Source organism: Onychomys torridus, chromosome 9 (assembly GCF_903995425.1).
Source record: "Onychomys torridus chromosome 9, mOncTor1.1, whole genome shotgun sequence".
Classification (NCBI taxonomy): Eukaryota; Metazoa; Chordata; class Mammalia; order Rodentia; family Cricetidae; genus Onychomys; species Onychomys torridus.
The window spans coordinates 68,034,092-68,050,688 of NC_050451.1; the positions used below are offsets into that span (position 1 = coordinate 68,034,092).

Genomic DNA, 16,597 nt, shown 5'->3' on the forward strand with positions numbered 1-16,597 from the left:
GCAGAGATCACCAGGTCAAACAATTAGTTACATTCCGTAACAGGGGAGTGGCAAACTGGGTGATGGTGGTGCATGCCTTTAATCCCAGCGTTTGGGAGGGAGAGGCAGGAAAGAGAGATGTCTGTGAGTTCAAGGCCAGCCTAGGGTGTGAGTTCCAGTACAATCTGGGCTATGCAGAGAAAACCTGTCTGGAAAAACAAAACCAAACAAAGAAAACAAAGCATTAGTGACTTTGAAATTACAACTGGAAGCAAATGTTTTCTGCCAAAGGAAATAATGGCAAAATGGTGGCTATGGGGAGGACTGAGAAAGGAGGAAATGAATAATTATTGAATGCTTATTGAGTGCTGGGTACAGCTCTAGGCTGCCCTCAAAGCCCTAGGACCAGATGGCTGCTCCTTCCAGCGTATTTCCTATAATACTCTATAACCCCAGTGGCTACCACACATTCTGGACTTACTATATTCATTTTTTTCTGTTTGAATGAAAATGAGAGCAGCAAACAAACTAAAATAGCTACTCTGTAGGTGAAAAGGAGAAAAGTTTATTCAAACTACCAAGGCAAAGCAGAAGTAAGGCGTGAGTGTGTGTGTGTGTGTGTGTGTGTGTGTGTGTGTGAGTGAGAGAGAGATCGAGAGATCGAGATCTCCTGGTTATATGGGAATGGGCACCTGGGAGGGAAGGAGCCTGTGAACTGGGTTGGGGCTTGTGAGTAGGGAGTGAGGGAGCCTAGATATGCTAATAGGCACTACAGTTGTATGTTAATGGAAGAGCCATTTGTCCCTTTTACCAGAGATGAGAATGACTCCTTTTAGCAAGTGGGAACTATCTTCAAGCCACTGAGGGAATGCTAGCTTTTGTTTAAATGCCAGACTGTGGGGAAAGGAATTTCTTGGGGGACCTGACACTGTTTCTGGTCAATTTTTGTTTTAATGTATTAGTGATAGGGTAGCCAAATGACAGTTTTAAAATATAAGTTGGATCATGTCACTTTTCTACTGAAACTTTCCATGCATGACCTTTCCTCACACTGAAGGTCCAAACTCCTTATAGTGGCCTGCAGGGTCCCTGGTCAGGTGGCCATCTTGGAGCTTCCTTTGCTCTCTATAGAGCTACATTGTTGCAAGTGCGTCTAGCTAAGTTTACTTTTTCCCCAAATATACTTGACCTATATTTCATTTTACTTGGGAACGCTTATTTCTTTAGGTTTCACCTGAAGTGAACGTTGTTCAGGGGAACTAGCTTTTCTGTGTAAATCTAAATCAGGCATGAAAGTAGTTGTGAGACAGCAGGAGTTTGTGTATCTTGATTATTTCTGTGTTCTCAGTGTAACACTTGGTACTTACGATGGGCAAGCTCTGTTGCATGATTCTTGCAACACTTGCTGCTGACTTTAGCTACATTTTACTCAGTAGGGAGCTGAAGTAAAGAGTAAAAAGGTTAACTTGCTCCAAGCCAAAAAGCTTGGAAGCAGCAGTTATCTGGTTTCCGAGGGATCAAGGTCATCTGCTGGAAGGGAGGGCACTGGAGATATGTGATATACCAACTAGTAGCTGACTTGGAAGTAGCTTTGTTGAGAACACAGCTGAGATTGGTAAACATGTAATGGTAATCAGTTCTGATGTTTTTCTCTCCAGCAGTGCTAAATGGTTTTAAATGGATTGATGTTCTTGTTTCTGTGCTTAGAAGTTAGCTAGGTAACTGGGAGAAAGAGGAGGAATCAGATTGAGACATACAGAGGTTCTTTGAATCTTAAGTAGCATTTTAAAAGAGCTTAACATTTTAAATACTTGAAAATTTACTAAGAGCTAGTCTTAATTAAAAATATTTTTTTGGGGGGGTAGTCTTGCTGGGGTTTGAACCCACGTCCTCATGCATGCTAAGTGTGTGTTCTACCACTAAGCCTCCTTCTACAGCCCCAGTTTCAAAGTCTTATTTGTTTATTGAGGCAGAGTTTTGTATATCCCAGGCTAGCTTCAACTTGTAGGTAGCTGAGGATGATCTTGAACTTCTGACTCCCATGCATCCTGGAATTACAGGTCTGTATCATCTTACCCAGTTTTATGTTGTGTTAGGGATCAAAACCAGGGCTTCATGTATGCTAGGCAAGCAGTCTACCAACTGAGCGACATCCTCAACACCTCCAAAATCTTAATTTTAATGCCTTATATACACCCCCCATTATTGTGCTGGTTAGTGGGATACTTCTCACTGTGGTTTTTGCTTGCTTGTTTCTTTTTGTTTGTGGTTATGGGATTGATGCTATTCAAGTGGTCTACCACTGAACCCACATAACTCAACTTTCAGCAAGTGTATTTTTGGACATGCTTACAATATTTTTGCTTAGGTCTGCACTAATTAATAGCCTTTTGCTGCTGTGATTCATTGTTGGCACTGAAGATGTGGCCTCTTCAGGTGCTTCCCTTCACTACCATGCTTCTCTAAACTTTTCAAAGACAGTGGTGCACTAAAAGCATGCCATAAGATAGAGTTAAGACCACAGATCATTATCTTAACTTGTTTCAGGCTTTATTATAATTTGTTTTCAAAAAATAGGTTTTATCCATTTGTAAATTTGTCATTCTTTTAAACTTGGCTCCCATTGTTTTTTGTTTGTTTCTTTGCAAGTTGTTCTGGAAACTTCATTTTAGTATCAACCTTACCAAGTCAGTTGCATGTTTTATGAAACTGAACTGTTACCACTAAACTTGTTTTTCTGGGGTTGGGGATTTAGCTCAGTGGTAGAGCGCTTGCAAGGGCAAGGCCCTGGGTTTGGTCCTTGGCTCTGGCAAAAAAAACCCAACAAAACAAAACAAAAAAAAAAACCCTTGTTTTTCTTAACTAACAACTGATTAGTGGGTTTAAAAGTCATTTACAAGGGTGGTTTAAATACTGAAGCTTTTACTTGACTTTTTAAGAAGATGACTATTTAAACTTTGTGTGTGGCTCATGCTTGTAATCTTAGCATGAAAGAGGGCTGAAGGGAGAGGTAACTTCTCTTAAGGGTGTGTGTGTTTTGTTTTGTTTTGTTTGTTTGTTTCCCAAAACATTTTCTTGAGTAACAACCTTGGCTGTCTTAGAAGTCTTTGAAGACCAGGCTGGCCTTAAATTCAGAGATCTGCCTGCCTCTGGAGTGTGTGTGTGTGTGTGTGTGTGTGTGTGTGTGTGTGTTTTAGTTTTAGAGAAGTGTGTTTTAATACAGAGAAGCCCAGGTTGACCCTGAACTCATTATGTAGCTAAGGATGATTTTGAACTAAAGATCCTCCTGCCTCTGCTTTTCTAGTGTTGGGATTATAGTCTTACAGTCATATACCACCATGCCTGTTTTTATGTAATGTTGGAGATTAAAAGAGGCTTCTGTCATAGAGATTCACAAGTGGACAGTCTGCAGAGAGTGAGAGAATTCAGTCCTAAGTGAGATATCTTTATCACTCCTTTCTGAAAGGCTCAGGATGTGCATCTAAAGGAAAAGATAGACCAGAGGTGATGGCTCCAGGGAAACTGTGCCTTCCGGACACAGCACGTAAGAACTCAGACTGAAACAGCATGCACAAGACATGCAGGGTCAAGTCCGATGAGGTCCTAACACTGAGGGAGGGGGGTTTGACGTGGGGTCCCACCCCTAACCAAGAAACTGTTTGCCATTGATACTTTTTGTTTTTTAGAGAACATAAAGTTGGATGGGTAGGGAGATAGAAGGGTCTAGCATATACACATTGGTACATATACACAATGGAGTACTACTCAGCAGAGAAAAACAATGATAGCATGAAATTTGCAGGCCAATGGATGGAACTAGAAAAAAAATCACCCTGAGTGAGGTAACCCAGACTCAGAAGGACAAAACCACTCATTCATAAGTGGATACTAGATGTCAAGCAAAGAACAATCAGACTGCAACCCACAGAACCAGGGAGGCTATATAGCAGGGGAGACCCTAGGATGACTGTGGCTTATAATAAGTTTTGGTTTTACTGGGTAAACCTCAGTGAAACATTTCACTATTAGGATAAGAATTTGTATGTATCAAGCTGATAATAGAAAACAAACAAACAAACAAATAAATAAAAATTTTTTTAAAAAGAAAAGAAAAAAAAATCTATTAGCCATCCCAACAGCTGAATGAACCTACATCATGTGGCAATCAGAACATCATCAGTCATGCCTGACTTTCTTGTTGAAACAGTTATTTAAAGAAATAAAAAAAACAAAAACAAAAACAAAAAAACAGTCATGAGAAAATTAAAGTCTTGGGCTGATGAAAAAAAATACAAAGTGAACTTTATGCTTTTTGTTTTTTAGAGAACATGAAGTTAGATGGGTAGGGAGATAGAAGGGTCTAGCAAGAGTTGTCGGAGGGTAAAAACTTGATCAAAGGTAAAAACTTGATCAAAGTATATGAAAAAAATTTTCTTAAGAGGGGACAAAAAAGAGAAAAGGGGTTTTGTATTCAGTAGGGAAGCACTCTGCCTACTGAGCCACATTTATAGAAAAAAAAGTCACTATTAAAAATATTTTTCCTTTAACCTGCTGTCTGGTTTTTGTCCTACATGTTTTTTTTTTTTTTGTTGTTGTTGTTGTTAAATTTTATTTCAAATTTTATTTTTTTTAATATGGATATTTATGTTTTAATTTAATTTTACATATTAGCCATGGGTTCCCCTGTCCTCCCCCCTCCCAACTCTCCCTCCCCCCCAGCTTCTCCCCCCACTGCCATCTCCTCCAGGGCAAAGACTCCCCTGGGGATTCAGCTCAACCTGGTAGATTCAGTACAGACAAGTCCAGACCCCTCCTTCCAGGCTGAGTAAAGTGTCCCCACATAAGCCTTGGGTTCCAAACAGCCAGCTCATGCACTAAGGACAGGTCCCGTTCCCACTGCCTGGGTGTCTCCCAAACAGTTCAAGCTATTCAATTGTCTCACTTATCCAGAGGGCCTGGTCCAGTTGGGGGCTCTACAGCTTTTGGTTCATAATTCATGTGTTTCCATTAGTTTGGCTATTTGTCCCTGTGCTTTTCCAATCTTGGTCTCAACAATTCTCGCTCATACAATCCCTTCTCTTTCTCGCCAATTGGACTCCTAGAGCTCCATCTGGGGCCTGGCTGAGGATCTCTGCATCCACTTCTATTAGTTATTGAATGAGAGTTTCAGCACGACAGTTAGGGTGTTTGGCCATCCGATCACCAGAGTAGGTAGGTCAGTTTGGGCTTTTTCTCAACCATTGCCAGTAGTCTATAGTGGAGGTATCATGGTGGATTTCTGGGGGCCTCTCTAGCATTTTGCTTCCTCCTTTTCTCATGTGGTCTTCATTTATCATGGTCTGTTATTCCTTGTTCTCCCTTTCTGTTCTTGATGCAGCTGGGATCTCCTTCTCCCCTGAGCTCTCTTTCCCTCAAACCTTGCCCTTCATTACTCCCGCTGTCGTCCAGGTTGTTCATGTAGATCTCATCCATTTCTCTGTCATTGGGCGATCCCTGGGTCTTTCCTAGGGTCCTGTTTTCTAGGTAGCCTCCCTGGAGTTGTGTAGCAGTCTAGTCATCTTTGTTTTACATCTAGTATCCTCCTATGAGTGAGTACATACCATGTTTGTCCTTTTGAGTCTGGGTTACCTCACTCAGGATGATTTTTTTCTAGATCCATGTCTTACATGTTTTAAAAATACTTTTTGAGTTTGATTTTGACATCAATATGATCTGTAATAACTTTTTGTTATAATATTCTCTCTGTGTGTTAACTTTTTTTTGAGACAAGATCTCTAAGCCCTGGCTGTCTTGGAATTCTCTATATAGAGCAGGCTGTTGTGGAGCTCAGAGATACCTACCTCTGCCTCTGTACTGGGATTAAAGGTGTGTGCCACTATACCCAGATCATTTGTCATTTTCAAAATTGTTTTAAAAATTAGGTACAAGATTTTCTTTCTTTCTTTCTTTCTTTTTTTTTTTTTCTTTGGTTTTTCATGACAGGGTTAATAGTCCTGGCTGTCCTGGACTCACTTTGTAGACTTACTGAGCTCCACCTGCCTCTGCCTCCCAAATGCTGAGATTAAAGATGTGCACCATCACTGCCCAGCACAAGATTTCCTTAATTTAGGGATTTCAGAAAACACAAGTGAGATGGTGAGCTGAGCTGGGAGTACAGCGAGCTGGGAGGGCTTCTGGTTTGTGTCAGTTCTCTGGGACTTGACAGGCCTGGTTTGAATCTAGTCTCTGGGACAGTTTTGTCACTACAGAAGTAAGAGAAGGAATTTTCTGAGAGCACTCTAGTTCAGTGGTTCTCAGCCTTCCCAATGATGGAACCCTTTAACACAGTTCCTCATGTGCTGACCCCCAAGCATACAATCTTTTTGGTTGCTATTTTATAACTATAGTTTTGCTGTTGTTATGAATTGTATTGTAAATACCCATTTTCCGATGGTCTTAGGTGACCCTGTGAAAGAGTCGTTTGACCCCCCAAGGGATTGTGACCCACAGGTTGAATACTGCTGTTCTAGTCAGATGAAGCAATAGATTTGAGGGGCTCCTTGTCAGTTATTGTGGTTGGACATGAGCTGAGGGAAGAGTAATACAGTGCTAGAGATGTGGGGATGTAGGGAGTCCTGCCAAGAAGAACTTTTTAAAAAGACTTAGACTTTTGCTTGGCATCAGTTGGAAGGCCTTGTGCAGAGACACAGTAAAGGGTTTGATGTTACTGGTTGGATTAGATACTTTCAGTGCTTTTGAAGTCGTTGATTATAGGTATATTTTGGTGGTTTTCTTTTGTTTAATTTTTTTTTCAGACGAGGTCCCATATAAACCAAGCTGGTCTGGAACTTACTGTGTAGCTGAGGAGGACTTTGAACTCCCAGTTGTGCCTCTGCCTCATCAGTGCTGGGATAACAGGCATATGCCACCACCCCCAGTTTTGTAGGTGCCAAGGATTGAATCCCAAGACTTTGTGCTTGCTAAACAAGCAACTCTACCAATCAAGCTATCACCTATCCTGGGTTTAGGTCTATTTTGATTTTCTGGTATACATTGGTTTTGGGAATCAGTAGATTTGAAAAAAAGTCACTGGTGAGTGGCTATTTAAGTACATCTTTTATAAAAACTAGTGTGTGGGGTGCATTGAACAGAGAATCAAAGTCTTTTTGTCTGCACTTGGCATTGGCTTTATTGACGTGATGTTTCCTTGCATTGTTAATGGTCCAACTACTGTGTGACTACTGTGACTACCCAGGGCAGTGAACATTTTCATCTCTCTAATGCTAACTCTTAATCAGTTATTGTGGGATTTTATCTGGGCTTTGAGCAGAATGTTGTAATCTATTTTGGTTTTCTGGAATTGATAGGGAAGGCCAGTTGTATGTATATTTAACTTATTCTGTTAACCTCCATGAACTCTAAATTTAACTTCTAAGGGCTGTTTGTTTGTTTTGTTTTTAATTTTCTCTGTTTCCGTGTGTGTGTGTGTGTGTGTGTGTGTGTGTGTGTGTTTTCCTGAGACAGGATTTCTCTGTGTAACATCCCTCGCTGTCCTGGAACTCACTCTGTAGCCCAGACTGGCCTCAAACTCCCAGAGATCCACCTGCCTCTGCCTCTCCAGTGCTGAAATTAAAGGTGTGCGCTACCACCACCTTGCTTTTTTTTTTTTTTTTTAAAGTTGGATAGCTTTACATTTTCTAGGCACCTCAAATTGTACATGGCATTTGGGCTTTTTCCAAATGAGGAGGAATTCTGAGCTGGTCTATTTATATCAGCTGAACTTTTGGAATAAATGAGATGATAATAATTGTGTTTATTGAGATCTTAATGTGGGAAGTAGTGATCCTTTTACAGTGACGAGCTCCAAGCTTGTTTCCTTGTTATTTTTCTCTAAATAGCTTGTGTTCACAGGTTATTTGATTTTAAGTTAAGCTTTAATTGGAATCTGAGACTTAACACATTACTTACTGACCCTCCACGTGTTTGTATTTGTAGGAGCTGACTAAGGCTTTGGAACAGAATCCAGATGATGCACAGTATTACTGTCAGAGAGCTTATTGTCACATTCTCCTTGGGAAATATCGTGGTAATGTTTCTTACAAACTATTTTGTCATTTTGTAGTTTACTTACAAATTAGTCCAAGTGAGACTGTTGGAATGGAGTCTCTGTGGATGTGTCACTGTGCCTGTGCTTACACTTGTATGTGTGTGGAAGCCAGAGGATAACCTAGGGTGCACTCAGGAATGCTGTCCATCTCTTTGAAGACAGGATGTTTCATTAGCCTGGAGCTCACCAGTTAGGCTAGATGGCTAGCCAGTGAGCCTCCAAGGATTATAAGTGACCACGCCTGGAGTTCTTATGTGGGGTGCTGCTGGGGATTGAATTTAGGTCTTTGTGTTTGCAAATATAGGTTTTCCTTGCTGAGCCATCTCCCTAGCACCATCTTTGAGGATTTTTAACATGGTTTTTCATGGGAGAAACCCGCTGAGTAACATTGATTTAACAGTTATGCATATCTTTTCTACAGTGGGCAGAGAATTTATAGAGATGTCATTCATTGTGGCTGTATTCACTGGTGAATACTACTTCATTTATTAATACACTATTTATTCCTTGTGTTATCAATTTTTAATAAAAATGTATTTCTGAATTGTGTGACTTTAATGTATTGTGTGTGTGTATGAGTGGGGTAAGAATTCAGTGCCTTGAGTTACATAAATATTGTTAATGAGAAAAAGAAATGAGCGTTGGGACACAGCTTCATTTACTGATGACAGATGAGTTTTAAGGAAAAAAGCTAAAGGGGGCTGGAAAGAAGTCTCAGCAGTTAAAAGCTCTTTACAACTGTTGGTAACTCCAGCTCTAGTGGCTCTGATACCCTTTTCTGGACTCCCTGGGCCCTGCACTCTTGTGGAGGCATACACACAATTCATAATACACTTTTTTTTTTTTAAAGAAGGAAGCTAAATATTAGACCACAAGGAAGATATGAAAGTAATACATAGCTGAAAGTTTTCCTGTGTCCTACCCAGTCCACAGCCACTCAGACCCAAGTAAACACACAGAGGTTTATATTATTTCTAAACTTTGGTCATGGCAGGCCTTCTTGCTAGCTAGCAAGATCCTAAAGTAACCCATTTCTATAAATCTATACTTTGCCACATGGCCTGTGGCTTACTGGTACTTTACATCTTGCTTCTCCTGGTGGTGGCTAGCAGTGTCTCCTCTGCTCTGTCTCTCTCCTTCCTCTCTCTAGTTAGAATGTCCCACCTAACATATTTTGCTTCACCATTGGCCAAACAGCTTTGTTTATCGACCAGTCAGAGCAACACATATTCACAGCATACAGAATGACATCACTCATCAGTAATACTTACGTTTTGTCTTAGATTAGTTTTCTCCTTATTTAAAACCATTTGTCTTTCACCGGTTTAAGAGATTAAAAATAAAACACTAATATATTGGTTTTACATTATTTTATGTGTGTCTGTGTATGTGTGTATGCTAGCTTGTATGTGCCACAGCACACATTGAGGGCAGTGGACACCTTGGAGTCCATTCTCATTCTGCCATGTGAGTTCTGGGCATTGAATTTAGATTGTCAAGTTTGATGACAAGTGTTCTTTCTGTTGAACCATTGTGCTGGCCCTGATTCACGTTTGTGTGCAGTATGTGCTGGATCTGTAAATCTCTGACTAAACAACCTTACCTTTTTATATATAGATGGTATTGCTGATGTAAAGAAGTCTCTTGAACTCAATCCAAATAATCCTACTGCTTTCCTGAGGAAAGGGTATGTAATTAACTCATGGGTTTGGACTATAGCTAGCAGGTGTTGATTTGTTGAGTACATTCGTTATAAGCTATTGATGTATGTTGTAACCATATAATACTAACTTATGTAACTATGTTAACTGAAGAATGAGATAATGTATGGTTTTAAAGTAATGATGACTGCAGTAACTGCAAAGTATAGCTGGAACTGATGGATCTTCTCTGTCAACAAAGCTGGATAGCCACATGGAGTAATAAACAAAAACTTGTCTGTTTTGTTTGTATTTAAGCAGTGCTCATTTTCATAAGCATGACTTAGTTAACTGAGAAACTAATTCTTTTGTATAATTGTTTTGAAATTGATATATCTGTACATTTAAAATCAGATTCTTCAGCTGAGTATTAATTCTGAGTTTTATGACCATTACACTAGATATTATAGTATCTAAAATAATCCTTCTGGCTTATTAGCATGTACTTGAAATTCTCTTTCAGCATATGAAAGTAAAAAGTGTCTTTGTTTAGAAATAAGGCTATTTTGCATGATTCATGTGTGTATTCATTTGTCTTTAATGTTCTCATACAGGATGTGTGAATACCATGAAAAAGACTATGCTTCTGCTTTAGACACTTTTGCAGAAGGACAGAAATTAGATAGTAAGTATCAGAAGTGAATATCCTTTTTAGATCTTAAATACCATATTTAAATTTTGTTAAAATCTTATTGTCCTAGAAACCCAATACCCTTTTTCTTCTTTTAACATTATTTCATGTTTATTTTAGAATTTGAATTCACTTAAAGTTTTTTGATTAAATTGACCTTTCTTTAGCATTTCAATCACAGATGAACTTTGCCATTAGCAACTAAAATTAGGGTCTGGCCAGTGGTTGGCCATTAAAGCACATGGTGTGCAAGCAAGAGGACTAGAGTTTAGGTCCTTAGAACCCTTGTGAGTGCCCGATGGGGTGGTGGCTTGCTTGAATTTCAGCCTGAGGAGGCTGGGGCAGAGGGTTCCTAGAGCAAGTTGGCTATCCAGACTATCCAAGTAGCGACCTCTGATTGAGAGGACTTGCCTCAAAGAACAGGAGGAAGAGGAATAAAGAAAGGTTGACATCAATTCAGACCTCCAAACATGCACATGCCTGTTCTGGCATACTAGACACACATGCATAAAAAGAAAGGGGAAGAAAAGGAAAGCCAAAAACTATAATAAACTCTCAATGTGCTGTAGTTGGTTGATTTTTTTTTTTTTTTTTTTAACTCCTTTTATTCTTTACTCTTTGCACTTTGGGGGCCTGCCACCCTGTTCCCAAATAAATAACCGTGGAGACTTATTACTTATGAATGCCCAGCCTTAGCTTGGCTTATTTCTAGGCAGCTTTTCTTAACTTAAATTATCCTGTCTACCTTTTGCCTCTGGCCTTTAATTTTATCCTATATACCTTTCTTTACTCTTACTTCCTGGCTTGATGTGTGGCTGGGTCAATGCTCCTGATGTCCCCTTTTTCTTCCTTCTCCTTCCCTCTTTTTTGTCCCTCTATTTATCAGCCCCACCTGTCCTTCCTCATGCCTTGCTGTTTATTAGACCAATCAGATCTTTTAGATAGATGAAGTAATGATGCATAAATCTAATTAATCTTATCAATAAAAAACCAGGACTCAGATATCAGGGTAAAAACCTGAAAGATCAGAGGAACAGGGGAGCAGCCACAGTTGCTTCCTACCTTTCCAGTTCCTCTGACCAAAAAGACCTAGATCCTCTCTCCACCCCACATTATCACTTCCTGTCTCCTCTCTGTCCACACCTCCAGACCTCTATGGTTAACTAGTGGCTAGCTCCGCCCTCTGACTCCAAGCTAGCTTTATTTGTCAGAACACAAGCCAAATATCATATTTCCCTCTTTTCTGTCTAAATAAAAAGCAAAGGTTTTAACTAACATAGAAAAACTATGCAATAAGTATAATAACTATATACAAATATATATAGGCAATAATTACATTAACAATTTCTAGTCTATAGCATTTGACAAATTCAGAGAAAATAGTACATTACCTATCCTATTTTGGTAAATCCAACGTGTTGTACCTCATTCATTTCCTATCCCAGCTTGCATTACCAACCCAAAACTCTTTTTATGTCTCTCAACCTTATACACGTTACACCTCTTTTGTGAGTTTCTTTTCTGAATTTGGTAACAAGGAAAAGTATAACTGTCTAGTCTTCAACCTTATTAGAAACATGAAAGGATATAATACCTGAGTAAACAGGAAGTGCAGAGCAAACAACTTTCAAAACAAAGAAATGACAGAAACTGCTGGATGCCTGGACAGTCACCCAAGGTTCCTCTGTAATGTTGGGGCATCCATCTTCAGCCTGCAGGTCTAGAAATATCTGACAGACATTTGTGAAACAGGATTTTTGAAGGACTTTCTTACCTTGTCATGGCAAGGTTTGGCAGTCACTTTCTTATATGCCCTGCTTGTCCAGTTTGGACAGCATGCTGTCAGCAGTTGAAGCAAGGACACTTTCTTGCCCGGTGGCTAACTTTTGCCACACAGAAAGTAAACTCCATATGGAGTTTCTTTGATGCTCAGCATCTTCTATGAAGTAGACTGGTGCTGTCAGGAGCAGACATGTCTCATTGTCATAAATAAAAAGAACCTTATGTTATTAAAACATCTTAAATGCCTTATTCTGTAGGTCTCTGAAGTGTTTGAAGACTGCCTGTCTATCTAAACTATATCTCTGTTTGACCTTGAAAACATACCTAAACATGACTACAAGTTTGATTGTAATAGGTGACTATCCACTAACCTGCATTTCTTTGTTATCCTAAATAGTTTATAATGATAACTTTCAAGGACTAGAAATTTACATTATATGTTAAATGAGCTGTATAGGTATAATACCTTGAACAAGAGTAGGAATGTACGTACAGTATGTTCTAACCAAAATAACCTTTTTGTCTAAATAAAAATGAAAGGTTTTAACTTTAACATAGTAAAACTACATACAATGAAAACAGTTATCAAGGAAGAATTATTTACAATATTCAGTCCATTTGTGTTTCACATATTCTGGGAAAATACATTATCTATTCTTAATGAATCCAAAGTTTTATAACTAACTTACTTTCTATCATAACTAAGGAAAACTGCAATTATAACTATCTAGTCTTCAACTCCATCAAAGGCCCCAGAAGGATATAGTATCATCTGAGTAAACAGGAAGTTTATTGTAAGCAACTTCCAAAAATAAGAAATGACAGAGAGATCTGGCTGCCTGGACAGTCACCCAAAGTTCCTCTGCATAGTTGGAGCATTCATCTTCGGCCTACAGGCCTAGAATATCTGGCAGACTTTTCAACGAAGCAATAAATTTGAAGAACTATTCAGCCTTTTATTGGCACAGTTCTTCAGTTGCTTTCCTCTTTGTCCTGCAGAATGTCTAGAAGACTCTTCTGTGAAGCAGGAACCCTGAAGGACCATCCTGGCTTGTTTTGGCAAAGTTTAGTCACTTTCCTGTGGTCCTGCATGTCCAGTTTATAAAACATACGTCAAGCAGTCAAGGCAAAAGCAGTGTCTTACCCAAATGCCTAATCTTGCCATAATGAAAGCAAACTCCTATGGAGTTTCTTTGATGTCCATCATTCTTTTATGAAGTAAATTGGTGCTGCCAGGAGCAGATATGTCTCGTCATGAAAAACCTTAGGTTATTAAATGTTTTAAATGCTGTGTTCTGTAGGTCTCTTTGAAGTGTTTGAAAATCATCTGTCTAAAATATACCTGTTTACCTTGAAAACATACCTAATGTTGACTATAAGTTTGATTATTATAGATTAACCTCTAACCTCATTTCTTAATTATACATTACATTTTTTAAAGATTTATTTATTTATTATGTATACAGCATGTATGACCAGAAGAGGGCACCAGACCTTATTACAAATGGTTGTGAGCCACCATGGGTTGCTGGGAATTGAACTCAGGACCTCTGGAAGAGCAGTCAGTGCTCTTAACCTCTAAGCCATTTCTCCAGCCCATACATTGCATTTTTAAATGAGCTGTATAAGTACAATACCCCAAACAAGAGTAGCAACATATATACAGTATAACAAAAATAACTTTAAACTTGTATCAATATAACAGAATCCATGCCAGTGCAACATAACTGAGATTAATAGTTGTCTTTTTATCCTATATTCCTATTGTTCCTTAAATGATAACAAACATCTATGACCCACCAAATAACCAAAACCCCCCACAACCCAACTCTTGGGAATGTGGACGTTGTTTTCTCTGGACTGCTTCTTGTTGTTTGTGGGTGAAACATCTTTAGAGGTCCCTGAGAAGATTTGAGATAATGGCCAAGTGCTGGAAAGACCGGCTATAGCCTTTGTTGATAGATATCACCTGCCAAGTTTCAAGAAGTCTCCCTTGATCAAACCTGATCCATATTAACCTGGAACGAATCCACAGCCTCTTGTTTCCTGTGGAAACAAAAGCAAAACTGATCCTCCAAAGTAATGCATGTTTTAAGTTCCATTTTACAAATACATATTTTTACTTCTATTTTCAAGTGAAGGATTCTTGCACTGTCTAGGCCTGCTTACTTCATCAGTCCCTCTTTAGGTCTCCTGTCTCTTGCAGCTGTTGTCGCGTACCAGCATTCAAAAGAAAATTCAGCATCAGCACAATACTATATAGGATCCAGACTCCCTGTGTGTTTCCCATCTTATGTGACTTTTTTATATTACTTTAACTGTCTCTTTAAAGACTTTATATTTTTAAACTTTTTCTTTCTATGACTGTATATATCTATATTCTTTCTTTCTTACAGCTATACACATTGTAAAACACGCTGGACCCTGTTCAGAGGTTTTTTTTTTTTTTCTCCTGTCTGGATCTCTTTTACTGTAAACCTCTAGTCTTTTTTGACCATCTGAGTAAACTTTAAAACTGCTAAGCAACAGCTGGATCCTCCAGATGCTCTGTCAGCTGGCTCCACTGCTTTTGGGGTCATGAGAGCCAAGCCTAAAGCTTGAGGCTTGGTCAGAGGTGTGTGGCAAAGAACTGCATTCAGTCCCCAGCTATGGAATGCCAGTGCTCTGCACTATGGCAGGTGTTTTTTTACTTAGGTTTTTTTCTTTCTATTTACCATGAAAAAGGCTGTTTAAGTGCTCCGCTGTAGGGTACTTCTTTTTAAAGGAGCTGTCTTTTATTTTTTCAAGTTTTCTCAGGCCCTGTTGAAATTTGAGAGCCTCACGTTGGTATGCCGGAATGTAGTTTTTGTATGTTTGTTTGTTTTGTTGTTCACTCTTTCGCTTTTTACTCTTTTTGGGGGCCACCACCCAGCTCCCAAATAAATCACACAGAGGCTTATTCTTTCTTATGAATGTCTGGCCTTAGCTTGGCTTGTTTCTAGCAGCTTTTCTTAACTTAAATTATCCCATCTACCTTTTGCCTCTGGGCTTTTATCTTTCTCTATTTCTGTAAATCTTTGCTTTCCTTCTTACTCCATAGCTTGTTCTGTGGCTGGCCCCTGTTGTCCTCTCTCGTTTTCTCCCCAGTCCTTTTCTCCCAGATTTCTCCTATTTATTCTCTCTGCTTGCCAGCCCTGCCTGTCCTTTCTCCTGCCTTGCTATTGGCCATTCAGCTCTTTATTAGACAAATCAGGTGTTTTAGACAGACACAGTAACACGGCTTCACAGAGTTAAACTAATGCAACATAAAAGAATGCAACATATCTTTGCATCATTAAACAAATGTTTCACAGTATAAACAAATGTAACACATCTTAAAATAATATTCCTCAACAATGTGCTTTCTCTGCTATTTAATCTAGCTATACCCCCTGCCTTCCTGGTATGTACATGAATATTTGTTGAGTGCTTGTGGTGACCAGTGATTGATCTCAGGTAGCATTCTTTAGGAACTGTCTTTGTTTTTTGAGATGGGACTGGAGCCTTGCTCTGTTAGGCTAGCCTGCCTGGCCAATGAGTTCCACTGCTGGTATTCTGAGCTCACACCATCACACCTGGCTTTTTACATGAGTGCTGGAGGTCACACTGAGGTCCTTCTGCTTGTTCAGTGAGTAATCTCTCCCAGAGCCTGGCTGTGTTTTTTTCTACTGGAAAAGCGAAAATTTAATTTGATTTCTTGTTCAGAAGTGAGTTAATGGGGCTGGAGATGGCTCAGAGGTTAAGAGCACTGGCTGCTCTTCCAGGTGATCCAGCATACACAGTTGCCTGTATCCTCAGGTAGGTCCAGGGAATCCCACGCCCTCTTCTGGCCTGTGAGGCCACCAGACACAACTAGGGTGTCCAGACATACATCCGTACATGTACACAGAGCACTCACACATAAAATAATACAATTTAAAAAACTGAATGTCCATTCTAAGTTAGATCGCTAAAAGAGGAAGTTCAACAGCAGAGTCTTTGTATGGACAAGTAAAGGTTTAAATCTGCAAACCTTGTGAGATACAGAAGAAACAGGAACTTCCTGTTTATGGCAGTTTCATGTAACCTAGACTGATGTTGAGCTCATTATGGAGCTGAGGATGACCTTGACCATGTGACCTTCCTGCCATTACCTCTGGAGTGCTAGCATTACTGACAGGCACCACAGTACCTAGTTTATGTAGTACTGGGGATCAAATCCAGGGCTTTCTGCAGACCCACAGCTATATTTACTCTCAGGCACAAATAGTTTTGAGAGTATTATCTGTCTTCAAACCCTGATTTTGAGAAGTATTGTAAATGGACATTTCCTGTCTTGACCTCCTGGTCCCATATAACTGACTCAGAGGCTAAATATGAATTATAAATGCTTGATGGATAGCTTAGGCTTGTTACTAGCTA

At 39.4% G+C, this 16,597-nt stretch overlaps 1 protein-coding gene across 1 annotated transcript in view; it reads left to right on the forward strand.

Moving 5' to 3' along the window:
* Positions 1 to 16,597, forward strand: part of Sugt1 (SGT1 homolog, MIS12 kinetochore complex assembly cochaperone) — a 45,757-nt gene that overhangs the window by 1,519 nt on the left and 27,641 nt on the right. Inside the window, exons 3-5 of the mRNA XM_036199590.1 lie at positions 7,954 to 8,044; positions 9,683 to 9,752; positions 10,320 to 10,390. Of these exons, the coding sequence (XP_036055483.1) occupies positions 7,954 to 8,044; positions 9,683 to 9,752; positions 10,320 to 10,390 (232 nt within the window). The remainder of the gene's footprint in view (positions 1 to 7,953; positions 8,045 to 9,682; positions 9,753 to 10,319; positions 10,391 to 16,597) is intronic.